This window comes from Lissotriton helveticus, chromosome 6 (genome assembly GCF_964261635.1).
Source record: "Lissotriton helveticus chromosome 6, aLisHel1.1, whole genome shotgun sequence".
In the NCBI taxonomy this organism is placed as follows: Eukaryota; Metazoa; Chordata; class Amphibia; order Caudata; family Salamandridae; genus Lissotriton; species Lissotriton helveticus.
This window is the reverse complement of record NC_136067.1, coordinates 8,815,444-8,837,613: the sequence shown is the minus strand read 5'-3', so window position 1 is coordinate 8,837,613 and position 22,170 is coordinate 8,815,444. Positions and strand designations below refer to the sequence as shown.

Here is a 22,170-nt window from a genome sequence, read left to right as displayed (position 1 = left end):
GCCTTTGGTTATTCCTCAAGATACTGAACAGGTTCACAACATACAATCCTCTGATGATGACGACGAACCTCCTGAGGAAGGTGAGGTTAGAGATGACCTCTCTCAAAACAGAGATGATGAGGATTACGTTGCTCATTCTCCGGCCACACCGGAACCCAGCACATCAGACTCTCCACCAGTGGATATCGGTGGATTCCACAATTTAATAGAGAGAGCGGCCACCAGATTTCACATGGCAATGGAAACAAAAGTAACAGATTGTTTCTTGTATGACTTCAAAGACCCCATAAGAAAGGAGGCACGATCCATTCCCATAATAGAACATATCTGGGAACAGGGGCTACAACTCATGCAAACACCTGCATCTGTTTCAATAGTGGTCCCTAGACTGGACAAAAAATATAGGGCTCCGTCAACGGCAGCCACTTGTTTTAATTCACATCCAAAACCTGATTCGGTCGTCACTCAAGCCGCCCAGAAGAACTCCAGAAACCCATCCTCGCCACTCTCAGCACCACCAGACAAGGAGGGCAGGAAATTGGATGGCATAGGCAAACGCTTCTCCACAACGTCAGCCATGACGGTCAAAGTGGCCAACGCCATTGCTCTGCTGGGCAGATACAATAGGCAACTATGGGAAGATATTGCTCCATATCTCACGCACGTGCCTGATGACTTGAAAAATGAGGTCCAGGCACTCCTTCATGAAGGTCAAATATCGGCATCAGAAATCATAGACTCAGCTGTCGATGTCGCCATGACAGGCTTCAGACAGCTTGCAGGTGCCGCAGTTTTGCGCAGGCAAGGTTGGCTCAAAGCGACGTCCTTCAGACAGGAAGTACAAACCAAAGTTGTAGATATGCCCTATGACGGACAACTACTATTTGGAGCTAAAATAGATGAAGCCTTGCAGACGATAAAGAAAGACACCGATACTGCAAGGGCTCTCGGGACTTTACAATTCAGGAACCAGTCCTTTCGAGGGCACAGAGGACGAGGACAATCCACGTACAGAGGATCTTATCAAGGCAAATCCACATATAATCAAAATCGCTCCCAATATCCACAGCGGCAGCAACAACAAAGTCGTCAGACCCCCTACGGGAGACCGAACTTCAGAGGCAAATCGCAAAAGAAAACGGCTGGCGGAAGACAATGACCAATTCCCGCAGCCAGTCCCCCCACCGTCCGGTCCGCTCAAAATTGGTGGCAAGCTAACACATTTCCTCCAAAATTGGAAAAGGATTACGACGGATCGGTGGGTACTACAATTGATTCAACACGGTCACACCTTGGAATTCAACTCCATCCCACCGTTCACCCCTCCTCACAAACATCATCACAGACACCTTCGTCTGTTACTGCAGGAAATCTCTTCCATGATAAAAAAGGGAGCAATAGAGCGAGTCCCATCAGCTCAAAAGGGAAAGGGATTTTATTCCCGCTTCTTTTTAATCCAACAGAAAAAGAAGAAATGGAGGCCCATTCTAGATCTCAGGGCACTCAATGCCTTCCTGAAAAGCCAATCGTTTCGTATGGTGACTATCCAGGAAATCTTAGGCTCCCTGGAGGAAGGAGACTTTATGACATCTTTGGACCTGCAAGATGCATATTACCATATCCCAATACACAAACGACACAAAAAATTCCTACGATTCGAAGTAGCAGGTCTCCATTACCAATTTTGTGTCCTCCCATTTGGCCTCAAATCAGCACCTCGCATTTTTACAAAGTGCCTGGCTCCTGTGGCAGCTTACCTGAGACAACAGAATCACCAGGTCTTCCCCTACCTAGACGACTGGCTGGTGAAAGCACCGTCTCTCACGGACGCACAGCTGTCTTCCAACGCCTGTCTCAACATTTTCCGGAACCTGGGTTTGACTCTCAACTTCGAAAAATCTACTTTACAACCCACCAGGATAATAACATTTCTGGGGGCCACTATAAACACCATTTCCTCCAAAGCTTTCCCATCTCTGGAAAGAAAAAACAAACTGATGACTCTAGCTACCGCGATATCTTCAAAACCAACCATCAAAGTAAGGATTTTCAAATCTCTTCTAGGGATGATGTCTTCCTGCATTCTACTCATCCCTCACTGTCGGCTCAGAATGCGCCCCCTTCAGGAGGCCCTGACCAAACAGTGGACCCAATGTACAGATTCCTTCGAGGATCACATAGTCGTCACTCGACAGATATCCAAGACGCTGGGCTGGTGGATGAAGCACAAGAACCTATCCAAAGGTCTCACGTTCTTGTTACCAGAAACTCCACACGTCATAACGACGGACGCTTCTCTCGAAGGCTGGGGTGCAGTCCTTCAAGACTTACAAATCAGCGGCAGATGGTCGGAGCAAGAGAAGGCTCTGCATATCAACCTCCTAGAACTACGTGCAGTCCTTCACTCCCTACAGGCATTCCTCCCTCGCATCAAAAATTCTGCAGTGCTAGTGAGGACAGACAACACGACCACAATGCACTACTTAAACAAGCAGGGAGGGACACGCTCGCTGACGCTGTCTCGCGAATCACAAAAAATTTGGAGCTGGCTACTGCTCAACAACATCACATTAACATCGGAGTATGTCCCAGGAAAAGACAACGTCATAGCAGACGCTCTCAGCAGACAGAGGTCAATGTCCCACGAATGGGAACTGAACCAGCAAGTTCTAGACAACATCTTCTCGGCATGGGGAACACCTCAAATAGACCTCTTTGCCACCAAGGAGAACAAAAAATGCCAAAGCTTCGCAAGTTGGCATCCCCAACAGGGGTCATTAGGAAATGCATTTTCCATCGCATGGCGCAACGTGTTTGCGTACGCGTTTCCGCCATTTCCCCTGATCAGCAGAGTCATCCGGAAGATGAAAATGGAGCATTGCACATTGATTCTCATGGCCCCATACTGGCCGAGACAACATTGGTTCGCGGACCTCCGACGCCTCTCAGTCCGTCCATCAATCCAACTGCCTCAACATCCTTCTCTACTCTCGATGTCCAAAGGCCAGATACTCCACCCGAATCTGACATCTCTCAGATTATCGGCTTGGCTCCTGAGTACCGAGAATTCTGTCACCTAAGCATCCCGCAGGAGTGCAAAGAAGTCCTAGCTAAAGCAAGAGCAGTTAGCACGAACAAAACTTATTCCTTGAAATGGAAGCGCTTTTGTATTTGGTGTAAAGACAACAATATACACCCTTTTAGAATCACTCCAGAGCAGATACTGCCTTATCTCCTGCATCTGGCCCAAACAGGTCTGGCGCATGCTTCCATCAGGGTACACCTGGCAGCAATCTCTCGCTTCACCAGGTCTTCAAAAGGCCCTTCACTATGGTCCAACAGACTGATAAAACAGTTCCTTAAAGGGCTTTACAGATCTTTCCCTAGACCAAGACGAATACCACCAACGTGGCATCTGAATATTGTACTCAATCAGTTAATGAAACATCCATTTGAACCTATCCATAGGGCTGAACTCAAATACGTTTCCTGGAAAACTGCACTTCTTTTAGCTCTAACATCAGCCAGAAGAGTCAGTGAGTTGCAAGCTCTTTCGATACAGGATCCTTTCTTGCAATTTAGAGAAGACAGAGTCATCTTAAGAACCAACCCACGTTTCATTCCTAAAGTCCCCTCGGACTTCCATCTCAATGAACCGCTTGTGCTTCGCTCATTCTTCCCGAACCCAGGCACAGTGGCGGAAAGATCTCTTCACTCTTTGGACATTAAGAGATGTCTAAAATTTTACCTGGACAAAACGAAAGCTTTCAGAAAGACCAAACAACTTTTCGTTGCCTTCAGCAGGCCGAGAAAAGGCATGCCACTCTCCAAACAATCCATTTCCAGATGGATATCGGCAACAATTGCATTTTGTCATGACAAAGCCGGACGTCCATTACATTCCTCAGTCCGAGCACATTCCACGAGAGCTGTGTCCACATCGGCAGCACTATTCGCTGGTGTACCGATTCTGGATATCTGCAGAGCGGCCACCTGGAAATCGCCGCACACCTTTACCAGACACTACTGCCTGGACACGGAACTGATGCAGGATGCAGCTGTGGGCCAAGCTGTACTTCGCCATCTCTTCCAGTAAGATGAGCCTTCCTACTTCCCACCGTCCTGCAATGGTATGCACATTTATTTACTTTACTCTCTATATTACTGATGGTATCTAGTCACATGATATGTATTATCTCAGACTGTTATATTCCATCGCATATGTGCATAATGTATTGCTTGCTATTCTGATTCAGGCATGTGAATCTATGAAAGACACCCATAATACTGGATAAGAAATGCGTTACTTACCTGTAACAGCAGTTATCCAGTATTGGTGTCTTTCATAGATTCACATGCAACCCTCCCACCTCCCCAGGAAGGACTCATCTCTCACTACAGAGCATATCTTACGTCTACCTAGCTTGGTGCGTACGAAAATCTGAGAGACTGAGGCTCCTGGCAGGAAGGTTCTAGAGGGAGGTGGTAGCTGATTGGCTACCTTTGGAAATTTGGTCCTTTTCACAAAAGGACATAGATAGGCTACTAAGGCAAGGCCCTTAGGCCTATTTTTCTCTATGTATGTCTATAGGACATTACTTTTCTATTACCGGGGCTCCCATCTCGACGACGGGGAATGATTCAGGCATGTGAATCTATGAAAGACACCAATACTGGATAACTGCTGTTACAGGTAAGTAACGCATTTCTTCTCGTGGAGCTTGAGTCTGGGTCTGCTCCCCGCTCCCACTAATTTCCTGGAGCCGAGCTACCCCCGCCCAACTCAAATGATTTTCTAAGGCCATGCACCTCCTTTTTGGGCGGTCAGACCCCTCTGGAGTGCCTTTAGGCCCCACGCTTTAGTTGGGGGCCTCAGCAAGGCCTACCAGTGCTAGGGGTTCTTCCTTCTCTGCACAGAGTCCTCAGACCATAGAATAGAAGTTGACACAGAAACTGGAATAGAAAAGACAGAGTTTATTAACCTCATGAGGTGGAACTACATTCACACAGCACCCTTCGGTAATGTATGAAGTAGCACACTGAACAGAAGGAGCATGGTCCTTTTATACCCACACAGGGGCTCAAAAGAAGGCGGTACAAGTACAGAAGAAGGTTTTATGTACATATAAGGTCATATAGAAATGCACAGTCGACAAGTAGGAGGAGTTAACAGTTTGCCAATGCTAGTAAACACATCCTGACAGTTACATACTACTAACAGCTGCAAGGACAGCTGCAAGCTCAACTGAGCATGTGCGAAGGTGGAAGATGCTAAATATATCTCGTCTCTGGGCAGATTTCAAGAGCAGAGAACAGCAAGGTAGGACAGAGCACATGGCGAGCACATGGTAGCACATGGCAAACAAAATGGCTGACAGAAATACAAAATGGATTCCACAAAACGGGCAAGATAGCCTCTAAATACAAGATGGCTTAAGCCAACGCTAACGCAATCAATGCCAAATTACGACAACGCGTCCTAAAGGGGCCCCCATTGGACTTCTGCTGGAGTGTTTGGTGTTTGTCCTCAGGCCTGTCGTGCTCTCAGGATCTGTTCCTGGCTCTTTACTGACCCCGGTCACAATTACCTCCACCGGGGTTCATTCCAGAGGTGCTGATCCCATCATAATTCCTAACTCCAATGCGGAGCTGGACCGGTGTAGACCGGAACCAAGCAGTCTGAGTCCGTGACAGCCTTTTTTTCCAGAAAGGCCTGTGAGGAATATGACTGGAGGGGATCTGAGGATGCCTATAGTTATCCCGACCTCCTAGAAGAGATCATGGCAGAGGGTAACTGGTTTGAGGAACTGGCTGATGAAAGTGTGTAGGATACCTCACCAGACGCTGGCCTCCTCTCTCCTCCTGCAGTGTCCATGGAGGAGGCCTCCTTTGCAATGATGGTGGGAGAGCGGCTGAGGTCCTGGACCTTATGCTACCTACATTGGAAGTCAAGGCAAACGTCTTAACGGAGGTGCTTCAACCAGGGGTATTCCTCTCAGAACCCCGACTCCCCTTTCATGAAGCCCTCACTAATGTCCTGCTTGGGGCCTGGGCCAACTCCTGTGCACAGGGCCATCACCCAAGTTGACCCTGGCGCAACCCCTACCACACCACTGAATAGGGAATCCAAGAGGCTAGAAACCTTTGTAAAGGCCTACCCACCGCTAGATCATTGGGGCTCACCATGGCCCCTCAGTAGCCACAATCTGCCTATCACTCCTTCCGTGGCTACGGCAGGGGATACCAGCCTTGTCCTTTCACCCCTACCCACCACGGCCACCAGGCTCCTCAGTCCTTTCATACCACGGACGTGGCTCCCACAGACCTTGTGGGAACCAAGGCCAGAGGTCTACCCAGTCCTCCAATCCGCCCCTCCCCCAGCAGCCTCAAAGCCCCGTTAATATGTCCTCAGGCCATCATGGACAGCCAGTTGGCGACAGGATCCGGCCCCAATGGCAAACAATAACTTTGCACAAATGGGGGCTTCAGATTGTCCGACCCTTTATGGAAAACCTGAAGCCCATGTCACCGCCCTCTGATCGGCTGACAGAGGAACACCTTTCACTCCTGTGGGAGGAATTACAGGTTTTTTTGAGCCAAAGATGCTATTGAGACGGTGCTGACATCTGAAGTAGGTAGTGGTTGGTATTCCTGGTACTTTCTGGTGCCAAAAAAGGGCAGAGGACTTTGTCCTATTCTAGATCCACGCCCCCACAACTACTTTCTGAAAAGCAAAAGTTCAAAATGCTTACTCTGGCTCTGGTGCTGTCTGCCCTGGAGATTGGATGGTAGCGTTGGACTCGCAGGACGCATATTTTCATATACCGATCCTGGCAGTCCGCCAATGTTACTTGCGGTTCATGGTGGGCCATGAGAACTTATTTGCTGTGTTCCATTTAGGCCTTACCAGTGCCCCGCGGATCTTCATGAGGGTGATGGTTGCAGCTCATCTACCTTGATAACTGCATGTTGAAGACTATCTCGCCCCAGGCAGTCGTCTCCCATCTCAAGACTACAGCAGACCTCCTACATTCACTGGTGTTCTCTATCAATGTGCCGAAGTCACACCTGACTCCCTCTCGGATGATCGTTTTCATCTGAGCTATTCTGGACATAGTGCAATTCCCCGCTAGTCCAATAGTTCTTCCTTTAAGTCATGTTCCACGGGGAAAATATTCAAATCTGATAGCTAACGGACCACAAGGTTAAAATGATTGGCTACTGCTGAAGTTTCTTACTAATTATTGTTGGTTTATGATTCCTGATTTGTGCTCGGAGGTCATTCGCAGTTTGCCCTGCATATTGTTTTGTACAGCTGTGGTATTGGCACTGAATCACATACATAATGCATGTTGATTGACATGTAAGAGGCTGTCGTATGTCATAGGTCTTTCTCGTAACAGAAAATGTGACTGAGTTTGTGAAAGGTATTCACATCCGAAGCACCTTTTAGAATCGAGTAATGACCCCCGGCCTCTGTTACAGCTTGCTTGAGTTCTTCAGCTCTCACAATAAGAGCTTGTAAATTTGGAGCTCAGTAATAGCAAGGATCAGCGGCTTCCTAATAAAACACCTTTGTAATTTTTTATAGATGACTAATAAGGGAAATGTTTTTGTAGTTCTGGAGCTGAAGGGTGCAAGTCGACCACAAATGGGATTCATTCACTTTTGTTTCTGCTATTGACATTCCCGATCGGGACTTCCTTGAGTAACTGCAAAGACGTGTCCTTCTGATACTTTATGATAGGCAGAGGATAGCCTCTGAAATAATCTTGCAAGCTAACGTAGATTTTCTTTACAAGAGTCCTCCTTGCTGCAAATGCTTCTTATTCTGAGTGCACGACTGCCGATGATGCGGGGATCAGTGTGTTGTGGGTGACAGGAAGTCCAGTTTAGATACAGATGAGCACCCGTAGGCTTGTGGTACAGATCACTTGTAATTTTCTCTTCATGAATGGCGAACAGCACATCCAGAAAAGGGAGATGGTGCTTCTGTTTAGTATTGCTGCTGGTGAATTTGATGTTTGGATGGATACTGTTGATATAAGCTGTAAAGCTTTCCACCTCCTTCGTTCCATAGTATAAATATGTCATCAATGTATCGTAGCCACACCAGTGGTTTGATGCTAGAAGTAGCAAGTGTACAGTTCTCTAGTTTGCCATTGAAGATATTTGCACAGGATGGAGCCGTCCGAGTGCCCATGGACGTTCCTTGTATCTGCAGATCGTGTTTACCATTAAAGGTAAAATGGTTGGATTTAAGGATAACACTCAAAGTTGGTAAGCAGGTTAGTTGATGGCTTTCTCACAGTTCTGTTATTAAGAGCTTCATATACTGCCATACAACTATCCTCATGTTGTATATTGGTGTTTAATGATCTCACCTCATATGTAGTTAGGAGCAGTGTTTCCTGTAGGGTGCGCACATCCGGCTTTTCCCCAGGGCTCAGACACTACTTCTAAGCGTGCACGTCACAGCCTGCATCAGGCGAGAGTGTGAAACTGTTTGTCAGAGCTGAATTTAAGAACACAAGCAGCACAAAAAATTGTAGTTCTTCGCAGTAGAGAAGCACACTGATTTGCAGCCCTTGCAGAGGAGCATATCACAGAAGAGGGCACCGGTAAGTGTTCTACCAGGCCTCTGAGTTTCAGAAGGGTCATGGAGGTTAGAGCAGGCAGCTCCTACATTTGCTGCTTGCTCGGATATTATCCAGGTTGGCGGGCAGCAGTTTTACCATTACTTTTCTGTTGTTGTTCACTTTATTAGTCATAGTTCATTAACAGCTCTAGAACATATTTAAATGTGCTTTGTATTAATATTTCTTATTATGTATTGTTCTAAGATTGCGTTAGTGATCCCTGACTAATAGTTAAAGTAAACCCAGGCCGTATGGAACCCTCCCGCAATTGATTTGAGGCGGAGGCTGGGTGCGGATGTGCGGTGGCTATTGCGAACTGCTCTTAACTTATTTTAAAAAACATATTGTACCCTGCGCTGATTACTAGTGTTTTTAACTTCTTTCTTTGCTGCTGCATTTTGTTTTTGTTTTAGCGCCGTGGGCCAGCGTCTTACAGCTGCTCACTAGCGCCTACTGGCATCTCCCTACTGGTGCGGTATTTCTCTAGCTCCTGCACTGATTTCTAGCGCTGCTATATTTTCGTAGCCAGAGCTGCCTTTACTGACTCCCGCGCTGAGTGCGAGCGCTCCCAAACATTTTTGTGCATTTTACGTAGCTGTGTAATCCTACCTTACTGGGCATTCCTTCTCTTCTCTTCTTTTTTCTACACCTGAGGCGGAAAGCCGGGTGTACTCTCGCTATCTTCTTCTCTTCCTGACGCTCGATCCCTTCGCTTGCTGGGTGGCAACGGCATCGCGGGTGATCCTCTTTCACTTTCTCCACACCTACAGCGGCGTAGGTGCAAGAAAGCGGAACGTACCTGGCGCAGGCATTATGAGGTAGCGGATAAAACTGCATATAGGGAAGCCATCAAACTCTACCATAGTAACCTCATGCTAGAGAAAAAAGCCTATTATGCTAGAAGAATCGAGGCCGCCGCAGATACGAGTAAAGACATTTTTCTTATAGTAAAGGAGTTCACTTCACCTAGCTCTGTTTTGCCCAAACACTCTCACTCTGAACCGTGGGTGTCGCATCTCGCTAATGTCTTTATCACCAAAATTAAAACTATTCAAGACTCTTTTCCCTCCACTAACCTGATTTCTCCCCCTGACACTAATTCTCTTCTTTACACGTCCCTTTCCGGCGATGGTCCCTCTCTATCGGAATTTCCCTCTCTATCTCTTTCTTCTTCTTTGGAGCTTCTTTCTAAACTCAATTCTGGATCACCTTATGACCCTTGCCCGGCAAAATATCTTGGGAAAATGGCCTCAGTGATCAACCCCTTGATCAATCCGGTGCTCAATCTGTCCTTGAGCACGGGAGAGGTCCCTCAGGCCTGGAAGCACGCCCTGATTCTGCCGTTGTTAAAAAAGCCTTATCTTGATCCTTTGGCTTATGCCAATTACAGGCCTATCTCCCTTCTCCCGTCACTGGCAAAAGTGGTGGAGAAGCATGTTCACATCTCTCTCTCCAACTTCTTGGAATGTAACAACATCCTTCATGACACTCAGTCGGGTTTCCGTGCCAACATGAGTACGGAGACCGCTCTCCTTGAAGTCACCGATGCCATCCGTGAGGTGTTAGATGAAGGTGGAAAGGCCATGCTGGTGATGCTGGACTTGTCGGCGGCCTTTGACACCGTACCCCATAGCGGTCTTCTTTCAAGACTCTGGGAGATCGGTCTACGGGGAGTGGTGTTTAGCTGGTTTAAGTCCTTCCTAGCTGGCCGCCGCCAAATGGTCTGGGTCCCCCCTTTCTCCGCTGAAATGCCGCCATTGGAGGTCGGGGTGCCTCAGGGCTCTGTCCTGAGCCCCACCCTTTTTAATATCTATCTGGCACCTTTGGCGGCCTTGGCGGAGTCCTTCGGTGCCCAGATCGTTTCTTATGCTGATGACACCCAGCTTCTCTTCACCTGCAAGAAGGGCTCGGATCTTGACAGCGTGCATATCAGAGGCTGCATGGGGCAGTGTTTGAGTGGTTTGAACATCATAGCCTCAATAGCAACTCCGATAAATCGGAGCTGCTGTTTTTTGGCTGTCCCGCCGATCCCAGATGGCAGTCTTGGTGGCCTCCGGCCATGTTCCCTCCATCGGCTGTTTCCACCAGGGCTAAGAATCTGGGAGTGCAGATCGATGAGGGTCTTACTCTGAAACCTCAGATCCTAGGTCTTGTTGGAAAGTGTTTTGGCATTTTGAAAATGCTTAGGAAATGTCTTCCTATGCTTTCTCTGGCGCATCGAAATGTCACTGTACAGGCCTTGATAGGCTCCCGCCTGGATTATTCCAATGTCCTCTACCTGGGCATGCCTGATGTTATCGCGTATTCAGGTAGTGCAGAATTCGGCTGCAAGAGCCATCTATGGCCTCCATCGTAGAACCAGTGAAAAGGAGTTATTGGAAAAATTGCATTGGCTCCCTATTAAGAAACGGGTGGCTTTCAAGGCACTTACACTCGCCTTCAAGGCACTGCACGACTCTGGAGCAAAATATATTAGAAAGCGATTGGCTTTCTATATGCCGGCCAGAACGCTGAGGTCAGCCTCTCTGGCCTTGGCATCTGTTCCATCCATACGTCGGGCCCGGATCGGGGTCGTTCCTTCCGTTTTCTGGCACCCAAGCTTTGGACCTCCTTGCCAGCTCACCTGAGGAAAGTCCCTAACTTGTTGACTTTTAGGAAAGAGTTAAAGTCCTGGCTCTTTGTTCAATAGTTTTCTGTCCCTCCTCCGCTCCCGGCGCTATTTTTTTTAAAGCGCCGGGACACTCCTCGGAGTAGCCGAGCGCTATATAAAACCATTAATAACATAACATAACGTATGTTACAAAGGCTTGCAGAGATGTTACAGGCCTTTGCATACCAATGACTGGTATTTTTTTCTTGAATAGGAGGCAAACTTAACAGATGTTTTAACATGAATTTTCTACGTTTGTTTTCTTTAAGTATTACTCTGGGATCATTAACGCAGCTCTAGATCACATTTAAATGTGCTTTCCCCTCATATTTTTTTATTTTTCAAATGCCACTGATTTTGGTAGTTGCGCGCTGCACTCGCGTGAATGGATGGTCTGTTTCTCGGTGTACGTAACCTTGGCTGCAGTGCACAGAGGCCTTATGCTGCCACACACAGTGGAAAAAATTGAGGGTACATTGTTTAGGAGAGTGTCACCATCAAATGTGTAGGTTTGGTTTCTTTTGTTTAGTAATCTAAAGGAAGTGACTGGTATCCTTAACAGATGATGGTAGCTAGTGGATGATGGGCTGGAGGTGCAGGTAAACAAATAAAGGTAGTCTCTCAGTGGCTGCATCAATGCCAAGGACGATGGGATGCCCAGAATTGCTCATTTTGAGGATTTTGGGAAGCATATAAAATCTCCCAGGTCTTGGTTCATGATGAACAAGTACATCGGCTATTTCATCAATGAGATTTAAGCTCCTGTACTTTACCACCATATTCTTAATTTATTTGCTCAAGTCTTCTGTGGGATCTGCTTCTAAAGATTAGTAAGTGTTGGGATCCATTGGTTGCCTCGTTCCCTCCTTAATATAATCACTTACTTTCATGGCAAACATGGAACCACCTTTGCGTGACTCTATTATAGTGACATCCATTTGTAGCATGTATGGCTGTAGCTACACATGCTCTCAGTGGCGTAATGATAGCCCCAACAGGCCCTGTGGTACGTGGGGGTCCAGTTCCAAGGAGCCTCCTGTGGCACTCTTCAAGGGCGGCAGGCTTGGGTCTGGCGTGTGGGGGACCCTCTCCATGTAACTTGCAGGGCCCCCCTAAAGTTTTGTTATGCCACTGCATGCTCTGCATACTTTGCCATCTAGAGTTGGGCTTGGCTATTTGCAAGTTTTTCTTCAAAGAAGTCTTTCGAGTCACGAGATGTACTGTGACTCCTCCGTTAGTGGGCCATGGGCATGAGCACAGACTCAATTTTCGATATGTTTTTTCTACGATCGGGTTCTGACGTGTATCAACGGAGCTTCAAGAGCGGATTTACTTCCTCTTTTTTTTCTCATGCCCACAGTGACAAAGTCAACTCCTGGTGTTTGAAGAATCCCTTCGTCGGCTGGGTTTCCTCTGGTTGACATAACCAAGAGACTGATGCCTGGCGACCTAAGTCCCCGAACATCTGGGCCCCCGACGCTATTCCAGACCCCGTGAACCCTCTCGACGTTGGAGAATGTGGAGGTTAAAGGGTGATGGATTGGACACCTTTCCAGTGCTACTTCTAGTGCCATGCAAAGTACCCTCTGTTGGACCATCACAAGGTTTGTAACCTCACCCTCTCTCCAGACAACGGCGATGCCTACTGTGAATACAACCTCGCCTTTTGGTCGAACAAAACCCTACGACACAGAACGGAGAGGCATTGGGCACACAGCAAGATGCATCAGCAGTCCACCTCCAATACCTTGACATTTTTGGCAGACAAGACCACTTCGTAGCTGAGGAAAGAGAGGATGCTGGCCCTGATGCCGAACTAAAAGAACAAGAAGCTTGGTTCAGCGGACAAAAGTATGGCTGAAAGTGTCGTCATCCACTGGTGCAGATCCAGCTGTGATGGACTTCTCTCCATATGCGACAGGACTCAGTGTGAGGAGATACAGGCGCTGCTCCAACATCTCCTGTAGGATTTCAGGAAGAGGGGGAGGAGACTATATGCATGGACAAGACCATCACCAACGTTCTTTGCACCATAGATGCTGCTGATACGGACACCAGGGAAGGAGGTTGACCCCAGAGTCCTCCTTATTCTGCGTGACCGGCTCCGCATCTCTGGGTTTATGCCAAAGGTCCAGCAGAATCTGCTTTACCTCACATGCGATAAGGAGCATCTATTTGGACGACATGTTGACTAGATGCTGGAGAAGATCAAGAAGGGCGGTGACTTTGTATAATCAAGAACTGACCTTCAAACTCTGGCTGCTTGGGGCTCCTCCCAGAGGTCCCTAGACAAGGAGCCACAACCACGCCTCCTGACCTTCCCACTTGTATCAAAGGCAACAGTTCTTCCACCTGCAGGTGTTTAGGGGCTACATCAAAGATACCCACAGGGGCAATAACAAGCTCCTGGTAACATAGCCTCCACCTCCAAACACTGACTTCTCCTTCTTCCCCCTCTGATCACATGTCAGCTGGGAGATTGCAGGATTTACTTCTCTGCTGTGAGGAAATGGCCTCACATGAGTGGCTTCTCGTATTTGTCCACCACGGCTACTAGAAAGTCTCACAACCTCTCCCCATCCTTCCACCCTGCATACATATCCTCAGCAGAGAACTCCTACAAAAAACGGTACAACTACTCGTCCTCAAATGCGCAATGTCGAGGGTTCTCCCTCACCACAGGGACAAATGTGCCTACTTTCTTTACTTTTTCATTCCCAAGAAGAACAGCTCTGTGAGACCAATCCTGAACCTCCGACCCCTCTCTGAATACATCCTTTCTGAGCATCTCCACATGACAGCCCTTTGGCATGTCATTCCTCTGCTCCTGCAGGGGGACCGCATGACAGTGTTAGACCTCGAGGATGCTTACTTTCATATACCATTCACCCCGCCCAAGGAGTTGTTACCCCCACTTTCTGGCAAGGGGCCAGCCCTACTGAATCAAAGTACTGCCCTTTGTTGTCCTTTTGGAAGTCTGACCAACTCTTGGTAGATTTCGCCGAACGCTACGAGGGTCATCCCATCTCGTAGACTGGCATAGCTCGGTGGATAGTTAAGTACATCCAGTCCTGCTAGCACAAAGCAAAAAGAATTATACCTCTCCCTCCCCAGTGCACACTCTACCCACAAAAAATGTATGGCAGTGGCCTTTTTGGAAATCATCCCACTAGCTGACAAATACAAATGACCACTTGGTAAGTTCCACACACCTCTGCTACAGACTGTTTTGTGGATAACCTGCCTGTCCACAGTCTTTGGTTGGCCATCTGCAGGTTAACCGCCGCTTATAGAGGGTACTGCTTTACAGTCTAAGAAAAGTATGTATTACCTCAGTAACACATGCTACAAACGGAAAATGTTACACACCCTGTAAGTATCTGTTCATTGCGTGTAGTGCTGTAGATTCACATGAGCACACACCTTCTCAAAACCTTCTGTGCTGCTAATCTCTCTTTTTTTTGGAGTATCTTATTTGGTTTTTCACAGTGTAACATGCATACATATCAGTGTAAACATAGAAATATTTGCCGTAAGTAGCACAGAGTTGCAGTATATCAGTGTACACTTGGATTATCATTCATGGCTGTGTGGGTATGAGGCCACCATGCCACGTTGACTCAGCATTCCATACATACATGCACCCGGTGTGCTAAAAAACAATGTTACTTGAAGTTGGTGCTGATACACATTGCCAACCAATGCAGAAGTCACAGTACATCTTCAAAAGACTCCTTCAAACAAAAACAACCTGCAAGCGACCAAGCTCCGCAGTAGATGGCAGGATATGCAGCGCTTGTGAATCTACAGCCCTGCACATTATGAACAGACGCTTACAGAGTTATTCATATTTTACTTCTTTTGCGAGGCAGTTGATTTTGACGGCCCAGCATGTCAATCATCCTGGCTTGAGATCTGCCCACAGGTTCGTTCAGTTCGAGACCTATTGAAATATTGATATAGAGCAGTGCAAGGTGACAACAGTACATGTGATGTGATGTTATGTTAGAAATTTGTAAAGCGCCAGGTTACTCAAATACGGAGCGCCCCCCGCTAGGTTTTCTCCTTTGCTGTCAGTCAGAAGTATACAGCAAGTCAACCATAGTCGTTATATGACCGTGGATTGCCTGAAGAACCAGGCTTTCAAATTCCTACGAAAAAGCTCTTCTGAGGGCTGCATACTGAGATCCAGGGGTAGAAGGTTCCACGTTTTATCCGCAAGCAGACTAAAGGATCCGCCACCCAGACGAGCTCAGAGAACTTTGGAAATCGTCACTTTAGCTGTTCCCGACGATCTAAGATTGCGATTGGGCCAATAGAGTTTAATCAGAGGGAACCGGTTTCGAAGACCTTTCCGGTTTACAATTCTGTGGCAAAAATATACCAGGTCTTGTCATGTAGGGATATTCTTGGTTCTAACTAGCTGGTAGGTGCTTTGTGGTTTATGATGATATGCAAGAAGATTATCAAAGAACCGAGCGCTGATCTCTAAATCCTGTCTTTAGGGAGAGGATGGTGAAGATGCTGGTGGATCTGTTAACTAACCAGGTGAAGGAGAAGAAGGTGATGGTGATGGTTCTGCAGTCGGTCTACAGACTGATGCTGAAGTTCGACTGGAGAGTCCTCTTTGCCACAGAGGGCGGAGTCCGAGCTGTGCTGGCCGGCATGGAGGAGCATTCGAGCTCCGCGTCTGTCCAGCAGGCTGCCCTGGCGGTAGGTGCATGCATTTTATTCCTTACACTTCCCCAGAAGTAATGTGGTTGTGATGGAGGACAAAGGAGAGGAGTGTGCTGCTTTCTGAGGTTTGTCATCATTGTGGGTGTTCAGCAATCGTGTAGGGACTGTGGAACAACTTCACCTGCAAACCTAGATTGCTTCGCCCTAACTTGATTGCCTCTATTGATCTACTTATTGCTGAATGGTTAAAAATAAGAATTTCAGCACATACGCTGTTTTTCCCTTCTTGCAAAGTAACCTTTGATGGAGACTTCTAACTTCGTGCTTCTCAAATGTTTTAGAAGCAAAACTCAATTTGTAGAACAACAAACGTTACAAGAAAAACATCAATTAATGTTGAATTGTTACCTGTGGATAAGTAGAAAGGAAAACTTGAACATGTGGGTTTTTTCATGGCTCTTTTCTCTCTGTTTTCAGGTCCTGAAGGTGTTGACAGGGGCTGAAAACCTGCAGCTTCATAGCTCTTCGAAAGCCTACCAGCTCAGCCATGCGGACGCCCAGGTGATGCGCGAGATCTTTGCTAGCATCGGCTCTGCAGCCAGCCCAGATTCTGACAGTTTGCTCTGCGTCATCCCAGCCGCTATTACGAAGATGCTTGCCACCCCTGGGTAAGAACCTGCGGCAGCGTCAAATTCTGCCTCTTTTTACATTTGTAAGTTCATCGCTATCTCCAGTGAAACCGGGCAGTGGTCGCGTTTTCATGTCGGTCCGTGTGGGCCAAAGTTCTAGTTTCATTTCATTGCTGTCGTCTCCATCCGTGGAGGAGCCATCAAGAGTTTTAGATTATTCTGTTGTCACAATAAAAAGAGAAATGGGGCTTTAAAAATGATTTTCATTCTAAATGGAGTGGGTGTTGATCTCAGACATTCCCAGAGGGAACACCCCAGTCAATAAATCAAAGGGCCAGCTAGGACTTGGAACAGATGCACCTTTACTTGTCTGAGCGTTCCCCTTGTTTTAACTTTGACAGTAGAAATTTTATCAGATGAAGCAGATTTGCAATCTTGCGGATCCAGTCTGATGCCTTGGAATATGCAATGGTAAGGAATCCCTGGCTAGATAGAGTCTCTACCTTTGCCGAAGGTAAGTAACTTGTTCTTCAATCTGAACATTGCATGACACAAACACCCTAGCACAGGGCTGTCCCCCTGCTTCAAGAAGGAATGGTGGTGAAAGCTCATATAAACCAGTGCATCTGTGTGTGGGGCAATGTTGCATTCTCTCTCTTACCTGTCTGGGAGAATGCTCCAGCTTTAAAAATTGTCCGCTCAGAAGAACGTCCACATCTTACCCTGTCTAATAAACCGGCAGATCTTCTGTCAGTAGAAAAAGCATTCCACTAGTGGTAACTGTACAACACTTCGGTACAGGAAATATTTGATCCAGTGAAAATATGATTGTTTCTCCCCAAAACACAAGCAAAAAAATGTCCACCTTTATTCCAGACCCTGTTCACCCACAGACTAGTGGCAACATTGGAACACAGAGGTGCAAGGGATCTTCATGGGTCATGTTTAGACTCCGATCTCTGTTTGGGAAGAGCTAATGAGTTGTGCTTTTCTTGATTTATTGTTTAGGCACAATATATATATAGTTTGTGGATTATTGTAATTTTCTTTTGTAAGACTAAAGCACTGTCTGGACATTCATTGATTGGGTAGTATTTGGCCGAGAATTTCTATTTTAAACCAGTATGTGGAGTTATCTATGGATTGCGCGGGTCGTAATCATTTGTTTTGGTGTTAAGTAGTACAGGGGGCTTAAGTCTTCAGTGGCAGAATGACTCCAGTTGTCACCGTTGGAGCCTACTTAACCTCCATAACGCTGGACCAATCTTAATCCTGTTCTCAGACATAGAACTCTCAGCATTGACTTATGCCATTGAGACTGACGGGACAGAATGGTTTAGAGTCTAGCTGACTGCTTTGCTTCACACGAGAATAATATGTTTTCCTATAGTATCAGCCTTGCTTGGTAAGCTTTGTCTGAACAGTGAGTGCCGAGGCCTTCAAGGTTATTTCATCACAGTGGTTGTTGTTCGGACTGATCAGCACACGTTCTAAACATAACATATATGCAGCTGTGGCCACCTCTGATTTTGGCACGTTTAATAATGCACTGCGCAGGGCATGCTAACACACTTGGAGAACATTTGCATGCAGAGAGCTGGTTTAGAAACTGCTGTGATCCATTTCTACTAGAACCAGAGGTATGGGGCTGCCCTTGTAATCCCAAGAGACCTTCTGTAGATATAATGTAATATACTAGCAAGGGAGGGTAAGACTTAGGTGCCATTTAGTCTTCTTCCTTTTAGCATTTTAACATGCTTTCTTCCTTTGTATTTTATGTTATAGTAACTATGCTGATAATCTTGTTGCTTATAATATGTCTGCTTGTATTAGCTAAGATACTGCGCTTGAGAAAACGGCATTAGAAATAAATATTTCAAACTTGCACGTGTCTTCATTTACTCCCTGATATGAGTGTATAACGAAAGAGTGTTCATGTGTTCCACATTGCCTGAGGTGTTCTAAGTCCATATTCTGAGTTGTCTAATCATTGGGGGATGGAAGAACCAACGAGAAACTGATTGCTAGTCAGGTAGGGGATTTTGGATACTAAGGTGAGTTTTTGGCACACCCTAATTCACTGAGGTTCCAAGTCTCTATGCACAGTTCTGTGTAGGAGCAGAATCCCTGCGACAGTGCACTGAGCGGTGTCTAGATAAAGGTGACTTTGCAGCTTCCTCAAATCCGCAATCATCAGCTGATTGTTCAGATCAGTTCCTCCAAATTTGAACTCTTTCTCAGGTTCCAAGATGAGTCCTTCTGAAATAGATGGGATAGCTGTTCCAAACACTAAACATCTAAAAGACGGAGTGTTAACCTACAAGACCGTATTTGTCTTTGTAATTTATTGGTAAGATGCATCTAATTGTCACATGCGTTCACAGTGAATAATCAATTTGATTATCACATTTTCATCTGAATGTCACATGACCTAAGCAGTTACCGACCTAGAGTTTCTCTAGAGCCTGTCCGTCGACTGCAGAAGCCTCTGTACACTCTAGAAGCTGAGAGAGTGCTTTATTATTATACCGAAAGCACTATGTTTTTTAACTGAATCATGAGTTATTTGCTGCTTTTGGCCAATCCTACAAAAGCAGGCCATTTGCAAACAGTACATATTTTTAGGATTGTAAAACCTCTTTCATTTACTCACAAACATTTTAATGTCCTGTGATATTCAGATGACACTATGGCAGAACTGACCTCTCCTCTGTCCTCTCTTGCAGGTGCCTCTCGGCGGTGGAGAACGGTCTTTTAGTGGTGAACATGTTAATAAACGGTCACAGAGGGCTGGCAGAGCAGCTGATGAACTGTGGCGTCCAGATGGTGCTACAGAGTTGCTGCGAGAGCACCGCAAGCCCCCAAAGTGAGATGCTTTCCCTGATCATCAAGAACCGCCTCGCTGAACACAAGCTGCCGGTGGATGAGGACAACGCGGAGTCTGACTTGTCAGGTAAAAGGTGACACACTGGTTTGTTTCCTCTCGGCCACCTCTTCTCGATTTAGTAGGAGCAGTCGCAAGATCTGGGCCTAGGATCAACTCTTTGGATAAACCATCTGCCAAATCGTCCAGTTGTTTTTCTCTCTTGTAGCGTTACCACCCAAAGAGTGGGATAAGAGGCCCCCACTCGAATGGAACCTCACTGGTTCCACTTGCAGGTCGTTAGCATTCGTACAACTAGCTGCATCATCCTTAAAACCATCCAGAACTGTTTTGGATTCTGTGAAATTGTTAATAGTGGTTCCGCACAACAGCACTGAAAAGTCACGCCATAGTCATCCTTCTATGTTATGTCATGTAAGTTGGATTTGTAAAGCGCAGTTCTCACCCGGAGGGTATCCAGCTCTGGAGCAGGGGTGTAGGTCATCTGCCGGGTGTTAGTTGAAGAGCCAGGATGTCTGCTTCTTGCAGAATATCAGAGGTGAGGTGGAGGCTCTTATGCGGAGAGAGATTTAGTAGTAAGTTTTGGGTGCAAGGGAGGCGAAGGCTATTCTGCTTTTGGGGATGCGAGGGGTATGTGCAAGAGACAGGCAGGCAGAGGGTAGACGTCTGATGGGATGGTGGATGTGGAGGCGGCAGTTGAGGCCAGCTGGAATAATGAGTTAAAACTTGTGTACCTCCCCAACTAATCCTGTTAGAGTGGTGAAGTTACCCCAACTGGCCCAATCCTTTGTATTTGTGGCTAGGACTGTGTTCAGACTGTGTATTGCATCAGCCGGGTTAGACTCTGCCTGCCGTCTTCCATCAGTGGCTAGTGTGTGTGTTGGCAAGCTATGATTTGGAAAGGGCATTATATGCTTGGAAAGGTAAAAAGCAAGGAGAAAAGGCATTCGAATTTGGGCACCAAATACAGAGTGGATCTCAACCCAGCGCTTAAGTGTAAGTGATTCGGGAGAAAGTGTTGGGGCGACTGGTTGTTTGATCACCTTTGCCTGTACTTGTGTGTTTGTGTCTCCTGCGTAAAGGCCTCGTTCATGGGGCCTGGTGCAGCAATGAAATTTGGCCTTCTGTTTATTGTTTATCAGTATCTTCGATTTAGGAATGTTTTTGACATTCTTATCTTGCGTGTGCAATATTTTGATTTAAGATTAATATTTGATTTGCCTTTTTGAGAAAGTCCTGTATTTTCCATATGTTTCTGCTATGATATGGTGCTGCTTTATTCTGCATTATTATGAATACTCCGCTTGGGTTTTGGGGAGAAAAGAGAAAATGTTTGCATAAAAAATTATTTTTTTTAAAGTGTGAAAAGTGAATGCCACCGTTCTACAAGGGAATTGCTTCGGGCTTCTCTTTAGAGGGTTCGCTAACTCCAAGAAACAGCTGCCCTGATTACACTTTTACATTCTGAGCCGCGTCTCCTAGTAGACACATTTAGAACAGACTACTTTTATATTGGCATTAGGAAGTAGGTTCAGGAATGCCTAGATTTTCCAGAGGGTGTAGGATTAGCCCAGATGTCTCGCACTATGTCTCAGTGTAAATCTAGAGGTGGCCACTCTCACAGCTGCTTCCTGTAGTGGCCTTCTCTCTGTGCATATGTAGGGTTTGCACTTGTGCCTTACTTTGATTGCCTAGTAATAGCACGGTATTTGGAGGGGACTGCCAAATCGTCCAGTTGGTTTTCTCTCTTGTAGCATTACCACCCAAAGAGTGGGATAAGAGGCCCCCACTCGAATGCAACCTCACTAGTTCCACTTGCAGGTCGTTAGCATTCGTACAACTAGCTGCATCATCCTTAAAGCCATCACAGCCGGCACCCTTTCCTATCTGGCTGACAATCACATCACCGCAGCCAGGATACCATCAGATTGGAGATGAAGAATTGCAAGACAAAAGAACTAACACCACTACATTCCTGTATCTGTGAAGAGTAATCAACCCCCAAAGCAGGTTAGGAAGGAGCGGAGATCGCACTGCAATATGAAGCAGTGAGAGTCCACATACCAGCTACCCCTCCAGTCACACTTCACTCTGTAAAGAGCAGTCTACTTGCAGTGTTGACACTATGTCAATACAACATACCTACACCCACTGCCACTTGATGCCACTGCTGTGAGCATGCGGCCAACATTGGTTGATGCATTCTTGCAGAGCTAATATTGACTCAAGAAGACCTCCAACCATCAACCCCTTGCAGACAGCTTTTTCTATTCCCAAATCATGTGTATTTTTAAAGAGTGTTGTGCCAGGAGAGACAGAGTTACTCACTTGTTGCTGAATTTATCCAGCATTAATGTTTCATAGATTCACCTGTGCTGCATCTTTCTCCTCCTAGGTGAGGCTGTTGTGAATTGGGGAGTCTATGTACTGCCTGCACATGGATCGTATAAGCTGAGGTGTGATTTGTCGCTTCACCTATTATCTTAGAGATTAACGGGCTAATAAAACAAGTACTGTTTGTACTGGAGGAATAATAATGTAAAAAAAGCTCTCAGCTTGTCGACATGAGATGTTTCGGAAGCTTTTGACTCGATCAAAGATGCCAGCGCTGGAGCACTTGGGTTCTAGACAGATAGCCTCGCCTTCTTGCTTCCCGTGTGCTTTTGCAGTGTGATGCCACATTTGTGTACA

At 46.5% G+C, this 22,170-nt stretch overlaps 1 protein-coding gene across 1 annotated transcript in view; it reads left to right on the top strand.

Moving 5' to 3' along the window:
* The window catches only part of LOC144762121 (cullin-9-like), a 343,786-nt gene that overhangs the window by 117,636 nt on the left and 203,980 nt on the right, over window positions 1-22,170 (top strand). The window contains exons 10-12 of the mRNA XM_078647249.1: window positions 15,795-16,002; window positions 16,444-16,634; window positions 19,322-19,548. Coding sequence (XP_078503375.1) covers window positions 15,795-16,002; window positions 16,444-16,634; window positions 19,322-19,548 — 626 coding nt within the window. The remainder of the gene's footprint in view (window positions 1-15,794; window positions 16,003-16,443; window positions 16,635-19,321; window positions 19,549-22,170) is intronic.